The sequence below is a fragment of the Oryctolagus cuniculus genome, chromosome 4, assembly GCF_964237555.1.
Source record: "Oryctolagus cuniculus chromosome 4, mOryCun1.1, whole genome shotgun sequence".
Lineage (NCBI taxonomy): Eukaryota > Metazoa > Chordata > Mammalia > Lagomorpha > Leporidae > Oryctolagus > Oryctolagus cuniculus.
This window is the reverse complement of record NC_091435.1, coordinates 128,702,574-128,726,379: the sequence shown is the minus strand read 5'-3', so window position 1 is coordinate 128,726,379 and position 23,806 is coordinate 128,702,574. Positions and strand designations below refer to the sequence as shown.

The 23,806-nt window shown below is 37.5% G+C and overlaps 1 protein-coding gene across 50 annotated transcripts in view; it reads left to right on the top strand.

The window, feature by feature from the left end:
• MBNL1 (muscleblind like splicing regulator 1) overlaps positions 1 to 23,806 on the top strand; it is a 210,497-nt gene that overhangs the window by 88,672 nt on the left and 98,019 nt on the right. For 5 of the 50 annotated variants that reach the window (XM_070072656.1, XM_070072651.1, XM_070072649.1 and 2 more), the window contains exon 1: positions 6,107 to 6,663. The exons of 41 other annotated variants lie outside the window; for them this stretch is intronic. Coding sequence is in view for 4 of the 9 variants with exons in the window: in XM_070072644.1 (XP_069928745.1) it covers positions 3,215 to 3,220 (6 nt within the window). In the remaining 5 variants the exon portion in view is untranslated. Of the gene's footprint in view, positions 1 to 3,100; positions 3,221 to 6,106; positions 6,664 to 23,806 lie in introns of those variants that run through there. 4 more of the 50 variants (XM_070072644.1, XM_070072643.1, XM_070072640.1 and 1 more) reach the window with 1 other exon arrangement.

The window sequence follows — 23,806 nt, the reverse complement described above, 5'->3', positions numbered from 1 at the left end:
CAGAACCGTATAGGCAGTGATAAGTCCAACACTCAGGATCTGTATGTCTGAGTCTTTATCAGTATGTGAATTTGTAAGACTGCATCAGTGAGTCATGGTTCTTACTCGTCTAGCATTTAGTGATGCCAAGGTCATAAAAATTACTTTGTTTTTCTCACCCAAAAGATGTCAGAATATGCTTTTCAGAATTTTTGAATAATTTTTCTGTAAATTCTGTGTTCAGATCAGACACTGAAACAAATTTAAATCTGTTGTCAGCCAAGGAGTAAATCAAGCTTATGTGGCTACAGTATACAACACCACTACCCAAGGGATTCTGCTAAGAAGGCAGTTGCCTAGAGATTGGCTATGAAATTGTCATCTTCCCTCTTAGTAATTTTGGATTACAAAAATAATCAAGAATACAGAGGCTCTAAATGATACTTTACTTCAAGCTATGCCACACAGCTATCTAAAAACTTCTTGCCAAATGCCACCAAATATCTCTTATTTCTTAGAGCTTATGGCTGAATTCTGGTAGAAGAAACACTGCACATAACTATATTTCACTCCAAAAGTTTTCATGTTTTTGTTTGTGCTAATTTATGTTAAGTTACAGCTAAAAAAAATGAAGATAGCCAAAATTAGTCCAGAGATTAGGCTTGGTGTTGAAATTAAGGAATACATTGGTTCCAGTATTCTTCAATGATTTTGCAGTCTTCCATTCTGGGCCCTTGCTGCTTGCAGTAAGCTCTCTGAAATTACCCAGATGACTGTCCTCAGAGCTGAGTCACGAAAAGTCATTTTAGCTGTTGAATATTCAAGGAAGTACTTTGGTCCAAGGTTGGATTCAGCCATATCTCATGGGGTGATCCTTGGATTTCTGAAGCCCTCCCTAAACTCATAATTATTGTCTGAGTCCTGCACAATATTAAATTTATTTGCCAAGGATGAGAATGAGATATAGGTATGGCTGGCTGAAGTGGTAGTTCTTCAAAACAGAATGAAAGACACTGTGATGCTAATAATGTTACTGCCCTGTTAATGCCTTGGAAGATAGAGTGTACACCTGAAAGAGACGTGCAAAATGAATTTATCCTTGACTTTCTAAAATTTGAGAATCACATGAAACATTTGTTAGTCTTTGAAACTAATGAACATCATTAAGAAAAGGATATGCATAATAAAGGCTTATGTAAATATTTTTATATATTAAGTTATTAAAAAGAGATGGGGCTATCATATCCTCTTCTCATCAGGGTTCTGGCCAGACATGTCATTTCTTAATATCTTTCTTAAAAAGCTTTAACACTTCCTCATCAGCTTTGGAGAGAGACAACAGATGGCAGGCATAACACCACAACTTCAGGAGTTGTATGCCCTGGATCCAGACCCTCAGTGCCTACCGTTCATCAGATGTGTCTTGTTAAATGGGCCTACATCTACCTTGTTGTGTTGTTGAGAATCTAAATAAATTAATACATGTAAAGGACTTTCAAGATGCACACTAAATCCATAGCTGCATTAGCTAGTAAATCTTAATGTTACGTAAGTTTGTGTACTATCCTGTTAAACTGGAAGTACAGAAATAAATGAAAGCCAGAATTAATGTTACAGTTGTAACCAAATGATTTAGAGCTCCAGCGGTGGAACTGTACAACTGGATTTAAAATACTGTGACCTTGAAGAAGTTATATAACCTAACTGAGCCTCAGTTGCCTCACTTCCAAAATATGTTCAGTCCTAATATCTAAGTGTCTAGTATTTACTGAGTGTTCTTTGTTAGTCACTATTATTACTTTGATGATGAAGTAAGCACTGTGAACTATTTACATACAAGAAACATACTCAGAATCTGTGTAGGGTTTTGGGTTTTGCTAATAACTTATCTCTTCCACGTAGAGAATACATGCCTTGGTTTTTGTAATTCTCTAAGAAGTTAATAATTAGGAAAAATAATTATCTGTTTTTCACTTATCCTTTGTTGTGCTATTTGAATTCCAAAAACGTTCTCTAGGTAGTTTTTTTTTTTTTTTTAAAAGATGTATTTATTTGAAAGATAGGGGAGAGACAGAAAAAGGGATCTTCCATCCACTGGTTCATTTCCCAGATGGCCACAACAGTAGAACTGAGCCAAGCTGAAGCCAGGAGCTTCATCTGGGTATCCTGCGGGGTTGTCAGGGGCCCAAGTACTTCGCTCATTTTCTGCTGCTTGTCCCAGGCTATTAGCAGGGAGCTGGATTGCAAGGGGAGCAGCTGGGATACGAACTGGCACCCTTATGAGATGCTAACATTGCAAGTGGTGGCTTTATCCACTACACCACAATGCTGATTCTATATAGTTTTTTATCAACAGAATTTTAGCTTTGGATGTTTAAGCTAACTGAATGTTTTAGTAGTGATGTTAAGTGCTTAACTCTGTTGTCTAGCCACATTCTAGGCAGTTAAATTGAAAACTACTGGAAAGAAAATCAAATAGTTACATCAAAATGGGAAATGAAATGGAAGCAAAAAAAAAGTCTTTACTCCTTCTGTCAAATAAAGATCATAAGACTTGTTGTTTCCCAATCTATTCTGAGTCTTGTAAACATTACAAAAGTACTAACATTTGTAAAAAAGAATCTAAAAAAAAAAGTGATTCTTTGCAGGAGGGCAGATAAAGATTACCATGAAAGAAATGATCTCATGGTGGAATTTAGTTCACATGGTAGCATCCTTTCTTTCACTAACAGGAAATTTTTGGGCACTCTCCCTGCTTATTGGGAATGAATGGGGAAGTTGAACAACTGTTTAACAAGACACATCAAGACTTGATTATAATGAACTTTTTAGAACAAGATTTTTTATGCTATTAGAAACAGAATTTTGTAGTAACAGTGTATTCATCACCTTGTTTGTGGAGCAGATTTTAAGTATGATCACAGAAGAACACCTGTGGAAAAGGTACAAACATACAGCAAACTCTGTGTAGGTGTAGAGTAAACAAGAATGCTTTGGCTAGCATCCTGCAAGGAGGTGGGTCTGAACGATCTGCTCCAGCTTCTGCTGCTGCTGCTGCTGCTAATATTGCTGGGACGGAAGAGTGGCTGACCTGGCATATCCTTTACCCTTGGTGCTGCAGCAGTCACTCAGGAAATGTTGTTTAAGGGGAACCTTCTGGATCCTTTACATGGCACCATGGCGAGAAGAAGCCGTAACTTATCTATTGAAGATAAAGCATGGAGTTGGCTAATGGATGCTGGTGAGTGAATAAGGCAAATGGGGAGCCAGTTTACTATGGTATCTTTTGGGTAGAGCTGGTCTCTCAAGGATCAAGATGGCATCCATGGAGAAATAGCATCTGATCTCTGTACATCTGAAACTTTATTCAAGAGAGGAATCAAGGTGTTAGCATTAGTGACCTGATCTGTGAGCCTGTTTATGTTTTATAAATAAAGTTCAAATTTACATCAGGATTCATTATTTGAAGATAGTAACCCCAAAGTGTGTTAGATATTTCAATAGATGGAGCATGATTTTCCATGTCATTTATTAGTCGCTGCTTAATATCTGTTTTTTACTTAATCCATAGTGATTGAAAAAAAACTTTCTAGTTATTTTGAAATGAAAGCAATTAGTCCTCCTTTCATTTCTAAACGAGCTCCCTTACTTACCTCTAGCTCTCCCAACAGTAGATTATAGGGTTTTAAGTTCTTTTATGTGCATAATTCTTGCCAAGAATATTCTTTTCCATTCAAGGTGATTATATAAGCCAGTTCCTACAATAGATTCTTATTAGTTAAATAGTTACACGGGACATATCTTTGATATTAGCAATAAAGGAGTTTCCTGGAGCAGGTTCCTCTATTGGTGAAATAAATGCTGTGAATGAAGTATCTCAAAAGTCTTTTACTCACTAAAATTTTCTCTCCTCAAAGTGGAGGCCATTTTTGACAAAGCCTAGTAATGTGATTAGAAATAATAAATATTAACATATAGAAAGAGCATATCTCTTATGATTTGTAAACAAAAATATGCCAATTAATAATTTATTTGTGTCCTTCATTAACATATTGAAAGAAATAGAAAGTTTAAATTGTCCATAGATGTGTAGGCCAAATATCTGTAGAATTATTCTGAATTATAGTATTCTATAAAAATTATACCAGTTAAATTTGAGAACTTACACTAGCATAATAAAGGTCTGACAGGCTATGCATGAGGAGACTTTCTTACCTTATTTAGAATTTTAACAACTTATTTGACTTTAGTGCCCCTGCTCTCCTCAGACACATGACATCTGCAGACTGCCTGTTTACCTGTGTCACCAGCCAACAAGTATTCATCGAGTACCTACTGTGTTTATGGGGAAACTAGAGGCTTGGGATATAATTTTGAGCACATTTGTCAGAAAATTTCTCCCCTTGTGATACATAACAATACTTAAATGTAAAATCTTAATTCACATGATCTGATCTTATGGCAGATATTTTAGTTACAATATAATAAAATGTAATTTTTATTTTAAAAATACTAGCACCTGTTTTTCTGTTCCCACTGAGTGACATATAAAAGTTAAAGAGCTTTATAAATGAACTGTGTACTATACCAGATCAGCAACATTTATTTGCTTCATTGTCTTGTATTCCACATTTTTTGGGGTTTTAGTTTTGTTGTTTAGATCGTTAAAAAGCTGGTGTACCTAAATGGATGTGAGAACATTGGTACAATTGAAAGTCATATTACATTAAGAAAAAGTCAGCTTTCATTTGATTTCTGCCATAGAGACTCACCCAATCTTTCCATATCTAAACCTATCACATTGACATGATTATGTTTTTAAAAATTAAATTTTAATTCGAACCTACATCTAAACTTAGGCACTGCCTACAGAATAAAAAAAGTATTTTTAATGGGAAATTTAGATTTCTCATGCTTTTTCCTTACAAAATCCCTCAAGTTTAATGTATTAGCTGTTCTTATTAGCAGTTCTTAATATGTTTTAATGTAACAGTTACTGATTGTCTCACATTGTCTGACCCTGAATGACTTATTGTACATAGATGAACTTTGTCCAAATAAGAGCTGCTTTTATTTCTTTTGTTGTTAACAATATATGTTTTGGATACAAGAGAAGGAAATAAACTTCTCTCTCCAAGAAATATTATTTCAAAAGATTATTTGAGCTATTTAACATAAGTAAAAATAATAATTGTTAGTATCGGTTACTTTGGACTTAAATATAAGAAAATATAAGTAGATAGATGAAATCAAGGATTACACATACATTACTGCTATTAGGTGATAGGATTTCTTCTCACTTGGTTCTAAAACAAGTATGGTGAACTTGGGTCTAGGCTTAACGAAGTAGGAGTTTCTAAATGATCCTGATCATTTTCATTTGATGATGTTAAGGGATCATTAAAGACCTCTCAGAGTTCAGACTTAGTCTCTGACTTGATTTTATCTGGCTCAGCAAAGCAAAATTGCCTTTAGGATTTATCTCTTGTAATGGTTTAATATTTAATATCCAGTGGCTCCTTCAGTGGAGTTCCTGAAGTCTGTGAGCATTTGCAGAGCTGTGAATAGTATTCAGCCTGTAGGGTCTCCATGGAAAGTATAACATGAAGTAGCACAGATTGAGGAGAATGCTGGCTGGGAATAGTTTATCTGATAATGCACCTGAACTAAGTTCATCACATTTCCTTTCTTCATCCTGCTTCCTTTTTTCCTTGTCATGCCTCCATCTCTTGCTTTTCTTATCTCTGCACATTCATTCTCCATCTGGCTCTTTTTTTTTTTTTTTTTTTGATACTTTCCTTCTTGTTGAATTCCTCCAGTTTCTCTCTTATGATGATAATAGAGAATGATAATTTGATAAAATATATGTAGTACTTTTAAAACCAACTTGAAAACCAGCTGAATGAGTTTACTTTTCTCTGTGTTTTTATTTGGTCCTCTAATTCCTGAAAATTTGCCTTTTAATTTTTGTTGCTAGTGGGTCAACACCCTGGGATTATTTATATTTGTAAATTTCTTTGATAGAAAGTTTGCATTAATACAATTTAGTAACATTAAGTCAATTCTTAGATTTTAACCTCAAAACAGCTGGCATGCTATAATATGTGTTCCTTACTTTTCTTTCTAGAACTAGACCTCCATACCCCTCCTCATCCGTGTGTTTGGCTTTCTTATGGGATGCGTGAATGGCCGATCCCTTTGTATTTTGTTGCATTTCTCCATTGCTTCTTGTGTTCTGGCGGGGAATTTTGGTGATTCTTTTCAAGCGCTACCTGAGCTCTGTGCTAGTTGTTCCCCTTCTCCCAAGGTCTTGTGCTGCGTGGCCATGTCTCTACTTCCTCAGCCCTGCCCATTGACAGAACCTTAGGTTCTGTGATGGCTGCCTCTAAACCCTTGTAAGAGCAGGGAATATCCCTCCCCCTGCTGCTACAATTGAGTCCTGTGCTGGGTACCATGTTGCCCTCTACACTTGCTTTCAGTTATTAAGGCTTCCCAAGCTTTGGCTGTGGCTCAGTGATCCTGCTGTCCAAACCCTGAAACTTTCCTAGCCTCAACACTCAGTGGTAGCAGCAGGTGTTGGGATTTCTCCAAGCCCTTAAGTCCCTGGGAGGAAGAGAATGGCTGTTGACATAGACCTAAGGAGTTTTCAAAGCACCAAGAAACCTCTACAGAAGATGTATAAAGGTAAGATTCTGATTTTTTTAGGAAGCTGTTATAGAAGCTTAACATACCTGTAGTTATGGATTTAATGTAAACTAATAGTTATAATTATCCTTGGGGAGTTCTTTGATGATAGAGCTAAGATATCAGTCCTAAATTGGAACTGCCTGTTAAAAACACTTGTTTTAGGAAAGTTGTGTGATAACTCATTTCTATTCAAGTTTTTTTTATATTAAACTTGGCATTAAGCAGATTTTCAAAATTTTTTTTTATCATTTCTTCAAATTGGAATGGATGATGTACTTTTTTTTCTCTTTCACAATCTGCATTGTGTAGCTGGTAAGAGAAATTTTGTTGAAAGTTAAAATGATTTTAAAAAATAGAATATATTGATTTTACCAAATGCCTACATTTTATCTACTTCTTTATGACTATTTAAAACCAAAACCATTAAATGAATGTATCTTCAGTTTTTCAACTCAAATTCCTACATCCTTAATCAGTTCAGAAGGAATCAGAAGAACAGCCCAGATTTTGGTAGTGCCAGGATGCATTACTCTCCTTTGTCACAAATTACTTCTTTAGAAAGAAAAAAAGAAATTACTGCCTACCATTCTAAATGCAGCAGTCTCTATTTTTTTGGCAGTGGAGGGGTGGAGGCATTATTTTCAGTTTATTACAGGGGGTATCCCAACCCATCCCTACTTATGGTGAGAGAAACTCATGACATATGGGTACAAATAGCATAGATGAAGGATGTATGTCAGTGAGATGGTGGGGGTGGTGTGCATATGAGGGTTAGGGAGAGAGATCAAAGCATCTTAATGTGGAGAAAAAAATCCATCTCTTCAGCATTGAGGCTTTTGTGGCACCTGTAATTTATTTATAGTTCCTTGTTCTGTACTCTGCTTCTATTCAAAGGCATTAATTTGTGAAGTGATTTTATTAAGACCCTTCTTCTAAAAAAGAGATCATTTTCAGCCTTACTATGAATTCATGTCTTCTTTTTTCACCTCTTTCTTTTCTTTCCAATATGGACTTTATCTGGTAATTGACTCCCTGTAATTGGAATCAAAGCTATTTAATTATGTGTTGAAACTCTTTAAAATTTCAGTAACCAAATATTCAGCTTAATTTTTTTTTTTTTAAAGATTTATTTTGTTTGGAAGGTTGAGGGGTGGGAGAGAGAGAGAGCGAGAGACAGACATTTTCCATCTGTTCACTCCTCAAATGGCTACAACGGCTGAGGCAAGACCAGACTGAAGCCAGGAGCCTGGAACTCCATCCTGGTCTCTCGAATGGGTGACAGGGGCCCAGGCACTGGAGCATTCATCCTCTCTTTCCCAGGCCCATTAGTGGGGAGCTGAATTGAAAGTGGAGGAGCTGGAACTCGAACATGGTGCTTTGGGAGGCTGACATTGCTGGTGGCATCTTAAGTGCCACCATAACACTGGCCCCAATGTAATACTTAAAATTTAAGATGAAGAATGTTTGCAATAGTTGTCTTTATTTAGTTTTTATTTAGGATGCTTTCTGTAGTAAACTTTATTTTCATTGATATTAATGTAATTTTTGAAGTAGGGCTGTGTGGATGATGAGCAAAAGAGTAGATAACCTACATTTACTAAAGATTTTTTTTCCCCACTCTATTCTTAGGATGGCATGGGGTTCAGGAGCTCTCAGTGCCAACACTAATATTTTATCCCTTGATTATTAACTTATATTAAAAAACATTAATATGCGAAAGTTGAGACTACTATAAAAAATAAGCTCGTGTTATACACCTGTAATATTCTAATGACAATTGCTGATTTTTTTCCTTTCCAAGTTCAATGTTTCTGGTTTTTTTTTAATTAAGATTTTTATTTATTTATTTGAGAGGTAGAGTTACAGATAGTCTTTCTTCTGTTGGTTCACTCCCCAAATGGCCACAACTGCTGGAATTACGCCAATCTGAAGCCAGGAGCCAGGTGCTTCTTCCTGGTCTCCCATGCGAGTGCAGGGGCCCATTTTCTACTGCTTTCCCAGGCCACAGCAGAGAGCTGGATTGGAAGAGGAGCAGCCAAGACTAGAACCAGCACCCATATGGGCTGCCGGCGCCCAGGTGGAGGATTAACATACTGCACTGCTCCTGTTTTTGTTTTTCTTTTCTTTTTTTAAGATATATTTTATTTACTTGAAAGAGTTACAGAGAGAGGTAGAGAAAGAGAGAGAGGTCTTCCATCCACTGGTTCCTCAAATGACTGCAACGGCTGGAGCTGCGCCAATCTGAAGCCAGGAGCTTCTTCTGGGTCTCCCACGTGGGTGGAGGGACCCAAGCACTTAGGCCGTCTTCCGCTGCTTTCCCAGGCCATAGCAGAGAGTTGTAACAGAAGAGGAGCAGCTGGGACTCCAACCTGTGCCCATATGGGATGCTGGTACTGCCAGCCTGGGCTTTAACCTGCTGTGCCACAGCACCAGCCCCTATTTTTTTTTTTTTTTAACTAAAATGTTAGGATATGTGAAAATGCTTTTCTTCTCTGAATACATTAAAAGTAGTCAAAGTGTAGGGATTTTTTAATCTTTGTGAGTCCAAACTCCTTGGATCCTGTGATAGCTGTTAAGCACTGAACCCACCAGTGAGGAGCACAGCAGGCAGGGTTGGTACACCGCCTAATTCTGCATAGCTACTGACCGCCCGGCAAGCAACCAGTGCTGTGCAGCCAAAGCCAAACAGTTGTGATGGCAGAGTGGGTCAGTGTCCTCCAGTACCTTCTTCTCACAGTCTAGACAGGAGACTGTAGCAGGCCTGCACCCAAACCACTTTCCCAAAGGTCTCGGCTGGTTGATGAGGGCAAAGAAGATGAAGGATGCTTATTTTTTATGAAAGATATTCAACAGCTATTTTATTTATACTTGAAAATATCCAAGTTTCGTTTCCTCTAGATATCAAAGTGTAACAGGTTTTGAAATAAGTTTTTATAGAGTATTAACATGGGTAATTGGTTTCATATGTAAGAAAAGGAATGTGGAATTTGAATGCATTTATTCTTAACATTTAAAATGATTTTACAGTTTTAAAAAATGAATGACACAAGTCTCCATCTAGGAATTTGTATTATTCTCAGGCATTTTCCTTTTTGTGTTTAAACAGCTCTCATATTCCCTTGAGATTAAGAATCATACTAACAGAAGAATCTAAGCTCGGAATTCTCTTTTTAGGAAGTTCAGTTTGCAAAGCAGTTTGGGTCTGTTTGGAGCTGCGCCAGTCTGAAGCCAGGAGTTTATTTTGCAAAAAGTTTATTTTGCAAAAAATATGAAGAACTTATTTACTGAAAATCCTAGAAGTTAGTGTTAGTTCTCAAAATAAATTCTCAATTCTAATCAAAATCATTCCTCAGAGAATTTCTGCCATTGCTCAATTCATCAGACTTTTTCCTTTCAATTTCCATTATTTTCTCTTTCTCATGTTTTCCCTGTCCTCTTCTTGAATCATAGAAGAGTCATGTATACTGGTGCGCCATGAGCTGAATATTTAAAGTAGATACTGAGAAAAGCTAGATTTCTTTCTTGTAACAAGTAGTTCCCAGCCTGATTACATGTACTGAGCAGGAGAGAAAAGAACAAATCTGCACTTATTAGAATAGCTCAAAAAGAAGATAGATATAACAGTGAGCCCAGATATTCTTTTATTTTAAATCTTAGGGTTCAAAAACAACTCCATTTCCTATCCAGCTCCCTGCCAATGTCCTGGGAAAGCAATGGAAGATGGCCCAAGTGCTTTGCGTCCCTGAATCACATGGGAGACCCAGTTTTTGACTTCAGTCTGGCCCACCCCCAGCCATTGTGGCCATCTAGAGAGTGAACCAGTGGGTCAAAGATCTCTCTGTGTTTCTCCTTCTCTCTTAAGCTCAGACTTTCAAATAAATAAATATTTGAAAAATATATTCCTGTTTATTCATTTGTATATAGAAATAAATGCTTACTGAGCCAGAACTATTGAAAATCTTAAAGTCATCTTTTTAATTAATTAGAAACTCCTTTGAATGTCAATTCACTGTCACTGTACAACAAAACAGTGCTCCTGAAATCCTATAGCTTATACACGAAAGAAACTTGATAGGAGCTTTCCATAATTTCACATTAATCTAAAAATATATATATGATATTACAAATAAAATATATATAATATTACCAATCAAAAACTGTAAAGCTGGAGTAATTCTTTCTGAATTATTACTAATAAAAATTAAATTTTCATTGACTATAAAAAATAATTTCTTGGTTACCCATTACCTATAGTCCCATTATAATCATTTTAGTTATTCAGAAAAACATCTTCAGTTAGTTAGTATTATTATTTCACCTTTACAATTGAAGAAACTGAAACCAAGAGAAGTTAAGTATCCTGCCCAAGGTATCACAGCTTAACGCAAGGATTCAGACCCTGGAAGTGTGGCTCCAGAGTATATCTGTGAATGTTCTTATTTGTTGTGACCCTGACCATGAGTGTTCCCAAATTCAGCCCTAACCTTTTCCATAACCTAGTGTTATTGAGACGTTTCTGCTAAAGCAACAAACTGCTGTTTGTTGGATTTTTGACCTTGGAAGGTTGACATATCATCCTCTCTCTGCTGTAGTCACCTCCCCCCTCTAAAATATGAATAATATCATCTCCTTGTCAGGGTTTTATGAAGATTTAATTTAATTTAATGAGAGTGTATGCCAAGCACTTAGCACAGTGGCAAGCACATAGAAGATAGCCAATAAATTGTTGATGTTATTATGTAATTTTTCCAAGGTCACACGGCTAGAAAGTGATGTGAGTCAGAATTCAGACCTGAGTCTGTCTGACTGGAAATCTGAACAAACTTGAAACACACATACATAACACACATGTTCCACGCATAACAACAGGAGCTACCAAGGAAAACTCATGTTCTTTCTGGACTGTCTACCTCTAACCATACGTTTCATGATGAATAAACTAGGATGTCCTATTTGCAGGAGGGAGAAGAGTTAAATGGTTTTTTAGGGCAGATTAGAGGCTTCAGCTTCCAGGATTGGGATCCTAGCCCCATCACTTAGAAGCTGTGTGACATGCAGCAAGTTTAGGGTTATCTATATGTTAAGCTAATACTTGCATCTATTATGTTGTCATGAACATAAAGGATATAAATGCAGTTAAAAAATGCCACTAACTCGGCTTCTATTAATTGCTAATGGAAACATAAATATCTATTTAAAAATATGGTGTGTTTACAAAATTGAAATGCATGTTTAATAAAAATTACAAACATGTAGAATTTTAGAGAGGGATAGGATCACAGTGATTAGAAGATCTTTCATTCTCCCAAAATCTGTGTGCCATTTAACCTCAGGGACAGGGCAGTGGAGAGGGGAAAAAGGCATTAGAACTGACCCTAATGTGTGGTGATTATGCTGTTAGAGAAATGGGCAGACTTCTTGCAGTCTTGGCTGATGTCACCCCCAATGGTGGTATTCAGAGTCATCAGAGAGTGGAATTGTCCTGGTTAAGCAGTTGGAGGATTATCATTTTTGTTTCTTTTCTCTGAAGCAGAACCCAAACCAACTGAATTTCAAGTCCTTTCTGAAGAGAAAGTTGCCTCAACTGAGATTAATCTGGGGTTTAGCTTTGAATGATAGTCATAGTAGGGTCCTCTTGAAATTCTTTTTTAAGGGGTTAGTTTATTTAAAAGACATTGTGGCAGAGAGATCTGCCATCCATTGGTTCACTCCCCAGATGCCTGTATCAGCCAGGGCTGGGCCAGGTCAAATCCATGAGCCCAGGATGCCATCTAAGTCTCTCTTACAGGTTGTAGGGGCCCAAGTACTTAGACCATCATCCACTGCCTTTCCAGGCATATTAGCTGGAAGCTAAACTGGAAACGGGGCAGCCACTACTTGACCTGGCACTACTATGCTGCTCTACAATGTCAGCCTCTTCTTGAGTTTTTGCTGCTTATGTGTCTTAACTTCTCTATCTCGATTCTGAGCTTCTTGAAACCAGAGATGGTTATCAATTATTTGCAATTCTAGCACAGTGTTGGGAAATAGTTGATACTCAATTCATGTCAGTTAATATAGAAGAACCCCACTGAGGCTCTCATGCAGCCAAAAGGATTGGAAAGCAAGGACGATTGGAAAGCAGTTGAGGAAGCACAGGATGCCTGGAGCTCCCTCAGGAGCAGAAGGAAGGGTTGGGGCAGATCATCAGGTCGGGGCAATGTGCCATGGAGCTGAGTACATGATCTTGGCAATGAATGGTTTAAGGACCTGGCAGAATTGAAACTGTCAGTGTAGCCTGTTATATTTCAAATTGTCTATAAAATTTTGTTAAGAAAATGACATATTTAAAGATCAAAAGCTATTGGAATCTATCTATATTTGTTTTTCATGCAGTGAATAATAACATAGCTGGCACTGAAAACTCAATTTTGGTGCCAGAGACTTGAGGAAAAGTATACTTGTAAATGTGGCATTGATTTACACCTTTATATAAATGATTTATTAAAATATTTTAAATCTGTAATATCATAAAATTGTAGTTTGTAATATGTGAGCATAACGTGAAGACATTACATAGATGCTGTGGGGAGTTTGATCGTAGGTCTAAAATCTGAAGTAGGGGCAGGTGTTTGGCCTAGAGTTTGAGAGGCCAGTTAAGACACCTCTGCCCCACATCAGAGTACTTGGGTGCAGGGTTTGGCTCCAGCTCCCCCTTTCAGCTTCCCGCTAATGTGGGACTGACAGGCAGCAGGTGATTTAGCTCACATAGTTGAGTCCTTGCCACACACAGGGGAGCCTAGGATTAAATTCTTTACTCCTAGCTTCAGCCTGGCCTAGCCCTGGCTGTTGCAAGAATTTAAACGAGGAACCTTTTGTTTTTCCCTATTTCTGCCTTTCAAATAGTAATGAAAGCTGAAAATTTTTAGAAGGTTATTGTTATAACTTTCTTGATTTTTTCCCCCCAGGAATGATATGAGAAAAGTGTCTTTCAATCCAAACTATATTAAAAACAGAAAACATATTGGCTGGTGCAGTGGCTCACTAGGCTAATCCTCCGCCTGCGTTCTAGTCCCGGTCGGGGCTCTGGATTCTGTCCCTGTTGCTTCTCTTCCAGTCCAGCTCTCTGCTGTGACCTGGGAGTGCAGTGGAGGATGGCCCAGGTCCTTCAGCCCTGCACCCGCATGGGAGACCAGGAGAAAGCACCTGGCTCCTGGCTTTGGATCGGTGGAGCATGCCGGCCACAATTCACTGGCCATAGCAGCCACTTGGGGGGTGAACCAACGGAAAAAGGAAGACCTTTCTCTGTGTCTCTCACTGTCTAACTCTGCCTGTCAAAAATAAAAATAAAAAAAAAAGAAAAAACAGAAAACATATTAAAAAGAACAAAGAAAATTATGCTTGATGTTAAGCCAGATGATTTGTGTTGATTAACAGGGACTGCAAAGCAAAAACTCATGCTCTTCTTGCACTATAATACTTCCTCTCAGTTCTAGCTATACTATTAATAGTCAATAAATCAGGTTGCCTATGTATTGAAGAAAAAACTTACATAGTTTAGTGGGTATCCAAAGGTAATTTCAGGCAGTCCAACAGTCTTTCAATGATTTGGCATGGTGGTGTATTTAAGCCAGACACATTAGCACCTTGTATTCAAATTCTGGATATTGTGCTTTGGCACCTGAAGGAAAGTTGTTTAGAAAACTTCAACTGAGAGTAAAAATCAAACCAAATGTTTCCATGAACATTTGTGTCTTCTTAATTTGAAAAAGACCATATGTTGCAGCAGTGCTTGTGTAAGATTAAGATAGTGGGGGAACTTTCCAGAGCATATCAAGAACAAACTCTTAAATCAAGTGCTAAATTATCACATCTATAACAATTATCCTTTAAAGAACAAATATTGATGTGAAGGTAAACAAAGATTGAGTCTGAGAAAAGAGAAAGTATCATTAACATGCACCTCATTTTGTAGAAAGTAGTCTCTCTGTGTGCTTTTTAGTAATTTCAAATGTGCCTGTATGTGGTTTTTCATTCTTGCTTTTCCTCCATATGCACAGTCAAGAGCACACACGCATACACACAGATACATGCACCCAGAGGCTTTTGCTTTTACTATAAAAGAGTTACACTGGAATAGGAATTGCATGATGCTGTCTATAATTCTCTATAATCCTTTCTTAAATGGCTGTGTGTGCTTGGAGTTATTTCTATTTCTGATCTGGCTTAGCATTTGGGCCTGGAAATACTGCTTTACTGCACTTAACCCTGGAAGTGCTTTTTCTTTTTCTGTTTCTTATTTCCTAATTCCACTTTTAGTTTATTTTGTCAATTCACCATGTAAATTTTAATTAGGTAGTACTTTTGGGATATTATTAAAGCAGTATGTGTGAACCAACAAAAGTTTAACGTGAAGTAACTTAGCTACCTTGAGCCTGGATTTCTCTCAATGACCCTTGTCTAGGATGTGCTTTTAGCACTTTAATCTGCAGTTTTCCCCTTATAAAAACATAAAGGCAGTGGCACAAATAAAATCAGTGGTATCTCCCTGAGGAGAAATTTGTCATCAGAAATAAAAGTGTCAGCACTAAGAGAGAGAAGCTATAAAGTATGTGATATTTGGTAATTGTCACCACTCTTGATCTTCTATGTGGCGATTGGCCTTTGAGGTAAGATATTTAAACGAATGTTGCAATTTAAAAACAAAAATCCATCTTAGTTATTGGTCTGTTTAGGTTTTCTTGTGTCTTCATGACTCAATTTTGGTAGATTCTATGTGTCCAGAAATCTATCCATTTCTTCTGCAATTTCCAATTTTTTGGCATATAGTTGTTTGTAGTAATTCCTGATTTCTTTTTATTGTGTTGTATCCATCTCCTTTTTCATGTCTGATTTGATTAATTTGGGTCTTCTCCCCTTTTTTGTAGTATCAATAGTGTATCAATTTGTTTATTTTTCCAAAAACTCAGCTCTTCATTTCAATTATCAGAAAATATTTAAAAAATTTTATTTGAAGGGTAACTGAAAAGTTCATTTGCTATGTGTGTTTCTAAAATGTTTATAATATATTAGACAATTTGCAGAAGCTGCTAACTTTTATGCTATTTCTAAATAGAATCGCATATATACTAGTTTAACTTTGAGGCTGAGAACTTTACCTTTGGAGCCAGATCGCCTGGATTAAACCACTTAGAATAGTATCAGTAATTATATTTTGCTATCCTTTTTGTTTTATGTGTTGTTTCCAACAAAAGTAGTTATATAACCTCCTGTTTTATGAGGCAGGACCTGTGGAAAGTGTTAGTGTTAGAGAAGGGTATAACTGAAAGTCAGTAGAGGGACTAGTATAGTGGAGCAGCAGGCTAAGCTGCTGCTTGTGATACCCACATTCCTTATTGGAGTGCCAGCTCCAATTCCAGCTATCTGCTCTTGATCCAGTTTGCTGCTGATGTGCCTGGGAAGGCAGTCAATTACTGGGGACCCTGACACCTGTGTATAAGACCCAGGTGGAGTTCTGGGCTCCTCGCTTTGGCCTTGCCCTGCTCCAACTAATGGTCATTTGGGGAGTAAACCAAGGGATGGGAGATCTCTCTCCCCTTAACCATTCCCATCAGTTGCTCTGCCTTTCAAGTAATCTTTTCTTTTAGAAATTTATTTTTTATTTTATTTTACTTAATTTTTTAATGATATTTATTTGTTTGAAAGTCAGAGTTCCACAGAGAGAGGAGAGGCAGAGAGAGAGAGAGAGAGAGAGAGAGAGAGAGGTTTTCCATCTGATGGTTCACTCCACAATTGGCCGCAACGGCCAGAGCTACGCTGATCCGAAGCCAGGAGACAAGAACTTCTGGGTCTCGCATGTGGGTGCAGGGGCCTGAGGACTTGGGTCATCTTCTACTGCTGTGTTCCCAGGCCATAGTAGAGAGCTAGATTGGAAGTGGAACAGCCAGTAATCGAACCGGCACCCATAAGGGCTACCGGCGCTTCAGGCCAGGGCATTAACCCGCTGCGCCGCATTAATCTTTTTTTAAAAAATAAGCCAAGAGGTCAAATGTCAGAAGCCAAATTTGCATGGTAGATTGGACTCTAAAACTTAACAAAGCTTATGGATGAAGAGGGGAGTGAGCTAAGCTTAAGATAAAAACATTGTGAAAGTAGAGCCTTGGGCAGTGGGTGTTTGAAGTGTTGCCCCTTGGGAAAATTTTGGGAACAGTATTCCAGTTGTATCCATTCAAGATTTTTTTCTGCATCTCAGTGTCATATGGTCAGGAATTTCCACCAATTTAAACTATCCTTTCCTTCTGTTCCTTAGGAATTCACACTTCTCACATCAATAAGCCAGATTGACTGACTTTCTCAGTCTTCCTTTCTGGCTCCTTGATTTTCTTCATATTGCCCCATTATTTTTCTTGGAAGAGTTTATTTTATAAGGATTAACAAAAGAGTAGTTAATATATGGAATAGACCTGATGACCATCATACTGACTAGATACATGATAGGCACATATTTTTTCTTGGAATAATTGCAACTTTAGCTTTTCTGTTAGACCTTGTGTTACTGTTTTGAGGTTAGAAAAGTGCATTCCTGCAGTTATGTGTTTGAAGTTTGCCTAGGCTATTTGAAACCATCATTATCATCTACATCAAAAAGTGAAGGTTGCCTAGAGGAAAGTACAGAACATCTCCAATTAAAAACAGTAATGAAGGTCCCACAAGCTGCCTTTGTGATTCCTGATCCTGAGTTGGAAAGTTCTTTTGTCCCATTTACTTCAGCAGGTGTGGTGATACAGTCTGCGCAGGATTCACAAAAAATTTGGCTTGAAAATCACTTTAATTTGAGAAAATAATTAATTTGTATTGTATTTTCCTTCTGTCTTTAAAATATTTACTTATTTGTTTGAAAGGCAGAGTTAGGGAAGGAGAGACCGAAAAAGATTTTTCTATCTGCTCATTCTCTCTTCAAAAGACTGCAATGGCAGGGCCAGGCAGAAGCCAGGAACCTGGAACTCTATCCAGGTCTCCCAAGTAGGCGGCAGGGGCCAAATGGCCTCAGCCTTCTTCCACTGCTTTCCCAAAGGCATTAGCAGGGAGCTGGATTGGAAGCAGAGCAGCCAGGATTCGAACTGGTGCTTAGGTGGATGCTGGTATTTCAGGCAGCACTTAACCCACTGTACCACAACGTGGGTCCCAATATTGTATTTTCAAGTTGTAGGATTAAGAATGTTACTTTCTTTTGTGTGATTATAGCTTTGAAACTATTCTGACATATTTGCAAACAAATATTTGATAAACTTTCACACAATAAAAGAGTAACTGTACTATATTAAAATTGTTATGTAAACAAATCTCTTTTTTTTAAAAAGGGGGCCATTTCAACTCAAAGGAAAGCTTGATTTATGTTCATTTTAGACCAAATTATCTTTATTTTCACTGGGTAACATTGAAAAAGCTTGACCTTTCTAATTGACACTTTAAAAAAAGATTTGTTTATTTCATTTGAAAAGCAGAGTTAGAGAGAGGGAGGGAGGGAGAGAGAGAGATCTTGCATTCCTTGTTTTGCTCCCCAAGTGGCCTCAAAGGCCAGTGGGCTAGTCCAAAGTCAGGAGCCAGGAGCTTCTTCTAGTTCTCCCATTTGGATGCAGGGGCCCAAATACTTGGGCCTTCCTCCATTGCTTTCCCAGGAGTGTTAGTAGGGAACTGGATTAGAAGTGGAGCAGCCTGGACTCGAATTGATGCCCAAATGGGATTCTGGGGCCATAGGTGACAGCTTTACTGGCTATGACACAGTGCCAGCTCCTATACTTTATTCTTTTTTTTTTTTTTTTTTTTTTTGACAGGCAGAGTGGATAGTGAGAGAGAGAGACAGACAGAAAGGTCTTCCTTTTGCCTTTGGTTCACCCTCCAATGGCCGCCACGGCTGGCGCGCTGCGGCCGGCACACTACACTGATCCGAAGCCAGGAGCCAGGTGCTTCTCCTGGTCTCCCATGGGGTGCAGGGCCCAAGCACTTGGGCCATCCTCCACTGCCTTCCCAGGCCACAGCAGAGAGCTGGCTTGGAAGAGGGGTACCGGGAAAGAATCCAGCACCCCGACCGGGACTAGAACCCGGTGTGCCGGCGCCGCTAGGTGGAGGATTAGCCTATTGAGCCGCGGCACCGGCCATATACTTTATTCTTAGAAGATTTTTATAGCAGTTCTAATTGAGTTAAAATTATCCTTTAAATTATTTTTGTTATAATTTTCTTTTTGTGAATTTTTAAATGTTTTACAGTGGACAATTCTCAACATGCACAAAAGTAGACAGCATTATACAATGAATTCCATGTGTCATAATTTTTTATTTCAAAGATATTTTATACTTAGGTTTCATGTTTCTGAAGTCTGCAAATAGACCATTTTCTATCTGTAGCTCATATGTGCCAACTCTTGTGGAATCAGGTAATTTCTACTGACAATTTTTATTTTATTAGCATTTTTGGTAAAAGGAGATTTACAACAAAGATGACCAAAAGTTGTATAAGATAGTGGACAAAGCAATGGAATTGGAGGCAGTTATTTGATTTCCCGTGACAGACCCCCATTTAGCCACCAAGTTATCTGTGTGCCAATGTGTCCTCTGAAGCAGCCTGCCATCTTACCTCTGTGGACTGAATGAAACTAGCAATGACAGTGCACAGCATGATGCTTTTCAAACTCTCCTTCATCTTCTTTGCTTATTTGAAAAATAATGTGAGTGCAAGTTTCAACCTATACTGTAAATCAGTCTTTTCCATAATTCTGCCCATGGATCCCACAATTTTATGTTGTTTTCATGAACATTGAAGTTGAAAGTGAGATGTGTGCTTAGCCTAGAGGCTAGCTAAATTGGTTAATATGTCCACATCCCATATACCGTGTCAGAGTACCTGGATTTGAGGCCTGATTCTAGCTTCATGCTTCCAGCTTCCTGTTAATGCAAGCATTGGGAGGCAGTACTAATGGCTCAAGTAATTGGGTTCCTTTCATTCCTGGGAGGATTGAGTTCCTGGCTGTAGGTTTTGGCCCCACCCAGCCCAGGCCTTTGTGGGCATTTGGGGAGTGATTCCGCAGGTGGGAGCTGGCACTCTCTGCCTCTCAAAAAATAAAATAAAAATGTAGTTTTTGTTTTTACAAGTATAGTTGGTAGCATAAATTTTAATCTGTTTAGAATATCAGAGTAGGAAGAACAAGTCCAGATTCTTCTTCAATTTATGTCATAGGTTTTACAAATAAGATGATATTTAAAACATAGTCCATGATTTTGAGCGTGGTGCCTGTTGTTCAAGAGTTCTATATGTATATTCCAAGACAGAAAGAGAATATAATGGGTAGAAAGATAGTGTCCAGAAAACAAAGCTGTGCCCCTTAGGGAAAAAATGCATTTTGAACGCTATAAAGAATATGCAATTTACTGTCAAAAAAAAATATTGTTTCCTCAAACAGCTGAGTAAGCCAATGTATATCTAATGAATGAATGAATGTGTTAGTGAAAATCAGTGAGTGAGTGAATAAATGGATGAACTTAGTAGGAAAGTCATAAACAAAATTCAGTACTGATTGAAAAATAAACTCTGGCCTATGTTATCACATCCTAAATAAAAATAAATAGAATTAGATTTAAAAAATTAAAGTGGTTTAGAAAAAATAGAGTTTTCTATCTCCATTTCCTTTTGGTTTTTAATGATAGTTATTAAACATCAAATAATGCATGTTTTTAAACAGTTAGCCTGCAGCAGTTATTACTGCAAGACCCAATGTATGTTGAGAATCTTTGCTATGGAGAAAGGTACTGGGCTTCCACTGGGAAAGGTTGTTGCAGAAATAAACTGAGGTGGGAATTTGAAGCAAAGTAAGAGCCTTTGCTGAGAGGCACGCAAGGTCACATCAGCCTAAAGTCCTGGATCTCATGGCCTCATTTGGGACTCATTGCCTGGTCGTATGTCACTTGTGATACATGAACAGGGATGGAAGTGCACTCCACAGAAAGTGGAGATTCTCCAGCAACAATTCTTTCAGGGTTACCATGTAGTGATTTCTAGCTGTTGCATTTTATTTTTCCTTTTACTGAGATGTAGAGCTAATTGTTGACTTCTGTTACCTAGAGTGTCTTGTTTCATAGTCTAGGATTAAAGTATGTAAACAGCATTTAAGAAAAATCGTAAACATCAAATATCCTTATTTAGGGAATAGAATGACTAACTGGAAATTTATTATGTTATATTTGTGACATTAAAAATGAAAAAAGAAAAATGAATTTAACTTAAACATCTGAATGGACAGCATATTTAATTCCCAGCTTGTGATTTTTATCTCTGCTTCATGGTAGAAAGTTTTTACTCTTTCTTCAAAGGCCAAGAGGAAACCACTGAACTAGAAAAGCTGGATATCACTTCTGACTAATCTCTTAGTCATCCTAATAATGGGAAATTATTTAGTTCCTGTATTTCATAGTAGTCCATCTTGAACCATAAAATCACATAGCCCACTCAAAGATGTTTCAGAAAATTTGAAGTGATGCTTTGGAAAAAAAAAAGTATTTAAAAGGAGGGCACAGTGTTTTGCATTATGCTTCTGTTTCATTGCTCATTTCCCCACTGAGTGGAGGTATGACCTTGAGATATATAGTTTAAATGATTAGGGATGGAGCATTGTCCTTTACCAAGATAAGATATACTCTCTATTTTTAGGGAAAATAAGCAGGGACCATCTAACTGGTTTGGTTTGAAAACTTCAAATGCCATTCACCCATAACTGATAGTGCCTTGTTACAGGATAACAATGCCCAGAGAATGTATAGTAAGGAGAAATGATCTATAGACAAATGGTGCATCTCTGTCTAATCATCAGTCAAAAAGGATAAAAATCAAAGAAAGAGAGAAGGAGCAGGTTAATAGCAGGAAAATGAGGATGATGCATTTTCAAGAAAAGCCAAAGAGGAAACTGTTTGGGAGGAAGTAGTTAATGGTACCAAATAAAAGAGAGAGGAGAAATAATGGAAAAAGGACACTGCCTCTGGCAGATAAAAGGACACAAGTAACTTCTGGATGCAATTTGAGTAGAATCCAGTTTGCAAACCAGATTCCAAGAAGATGAGTCACTAGTAAATAGGGAGATATACATGAGGACTCAACAAGTTCAGACAACTCTATAAAGAAAAACGGTAATGAAAAGAAGTGGATGTCCTCCAGAGAATTCAGCACAAGACAGGCAACTGTTGCAGAGTAGTAGGGATTATTTTGTGGAAGTGTATTTTTTCTGCTGAGAGAAAATAGGTGTCAGGGAGAGGCAGGGAAGAGTGAATAATTGTCAAGGTAGGAGTATTGGATAAAGCTGCATTTCAGAAGCCTGGGGAAGGGATCCACACTGTGGGTTAGGACTGTTGGACTTGAAAGGAGGATGAACCAAATGCTGCTTGAGAAACAGAAGTGAAGAAGGTGTTCAAGCAGTGAGACTGCTTTCCTGAACATTGCTTCCTGTCCTTTTCATGTATGCATTGCTCAGATGTTCCTTTTTCATGTGTTCTTATGCATCTCAGTAACTTCCACAGTCAGTGCTATCAGGAGCTGGGTCTGGTAGCCCTGCCAGGCCATCGTAGTACAAGGCTGAGGTTTATTGGCTACCTAGGTGAACCTCCAAAATTGTTTGCAAAACAAATCCTTAGTTTCAAATGACTGGGACAGGATATTATATCATACTTTCTTTTTTTCCTGCTTAAAGCAGTTAGAACATAACAAAGCATAACTTAGAGCTCAGAAGTGGGTACTTTGAAAGGCAAATAAAATATTTAACCATAGTTCATTGTAGAAACTTTTGACTGAAAAATAAAATAATTGTAAGGCAAACTAATAGCTACTAAATGCTATGGTTTTTAACACCAGTTATGATTAGGTTGTATCATTAACTTTGATCTGACCCACACATCCCTTGATTAGAATAAGCATTTTCAAAGCAAAAATAACTCTCAGCAAAAGTTAAGCCTAAAAATAGTCTTTGCCTTTGTAGTTGCTATTTATTTGTTCTATAAATTGAAAGTTTGTTCAATTTTATTACAGGTGTGCTCTCACAGTTGGAATATATTTCTCAAATCTTGACTTTTTAAAAGAACTTTAAGGCGTATTTTTATGTCTGAGCACTTGCAGGAGAGGTATAAGGGTGATGGGCTTGAAAGCGAGACTGCTGGTGTGAATCACTAGCTGCGTGATCAGGTACAGGTTATTCTAAACTGTAGTTGTCTCATCTACAAAACTTAAAAATCCTTCCCTGATTGGATTTTTGAGGGATTTAAATGAGAGAAAGCACATACAGCATGCAGATAGGATCTAGCACATAGCAAAGCCTCATTAAATGGTAGCTGTCATTATTATTAATATTTTTAAATTATATTTCAGGGATTCAGAAGTACTTAGTGGCAAGTGCTCCTCTAAGCATATTCTTAGTGTCTAGAAATCTACTTTTTAAATCTTTACATAAATGACCAATAATCCATTTCTCTGAAAAGTAGAGGTCTATCCCCATAAAAAGATTACAAACTGTCTACCATTTTTGTGATTTTAGGTTCACCATTACATTTAAAATGAAAAATTATAGCTATTTTTATTCATAAATGATGTAAAGCTGTAATGTTTATAATGTTAGTCACTAGATTTTACTCCTGAAAATACTTGGTTTTATTTCTCTTTAAAAGAGAAGGAAAAATAAGAGTGAGATGATACACTTAAAAGGAATATACACTTAGGAGGAATAGAATATCTGTAATGACAACTTTCATGTAACTTTTTAAATCAAAAGCAAATAATTTTTAAAATCCACAGCCACTTAAAACACTGATCATGACAGATACATTATTTTCTTCCAGAAGGTTCCAGGAAAGCAGAAGTCTCTCTATTAATATCGGAACTGTAAATTACAATGTAACTTTGCCCTGGCTCACTTCTCTAAGGGACAACTTGAACTCTTCAGTGTAAACTTTTCTCTCCAGCCTCCCGGAAGCTTCTTAAACATATTTCCCTGCCTCACATTACTGTTTTCATACCATTTCATCTTCTCCTGAAAAACTTCCTACTCGTGTTTTAATTAATGACTGCCTATCCTTTTTGGCTCTATACTAGAGACAGCTCTCCCAGGGAGGCTTCTTTGGCCCTTCCAGT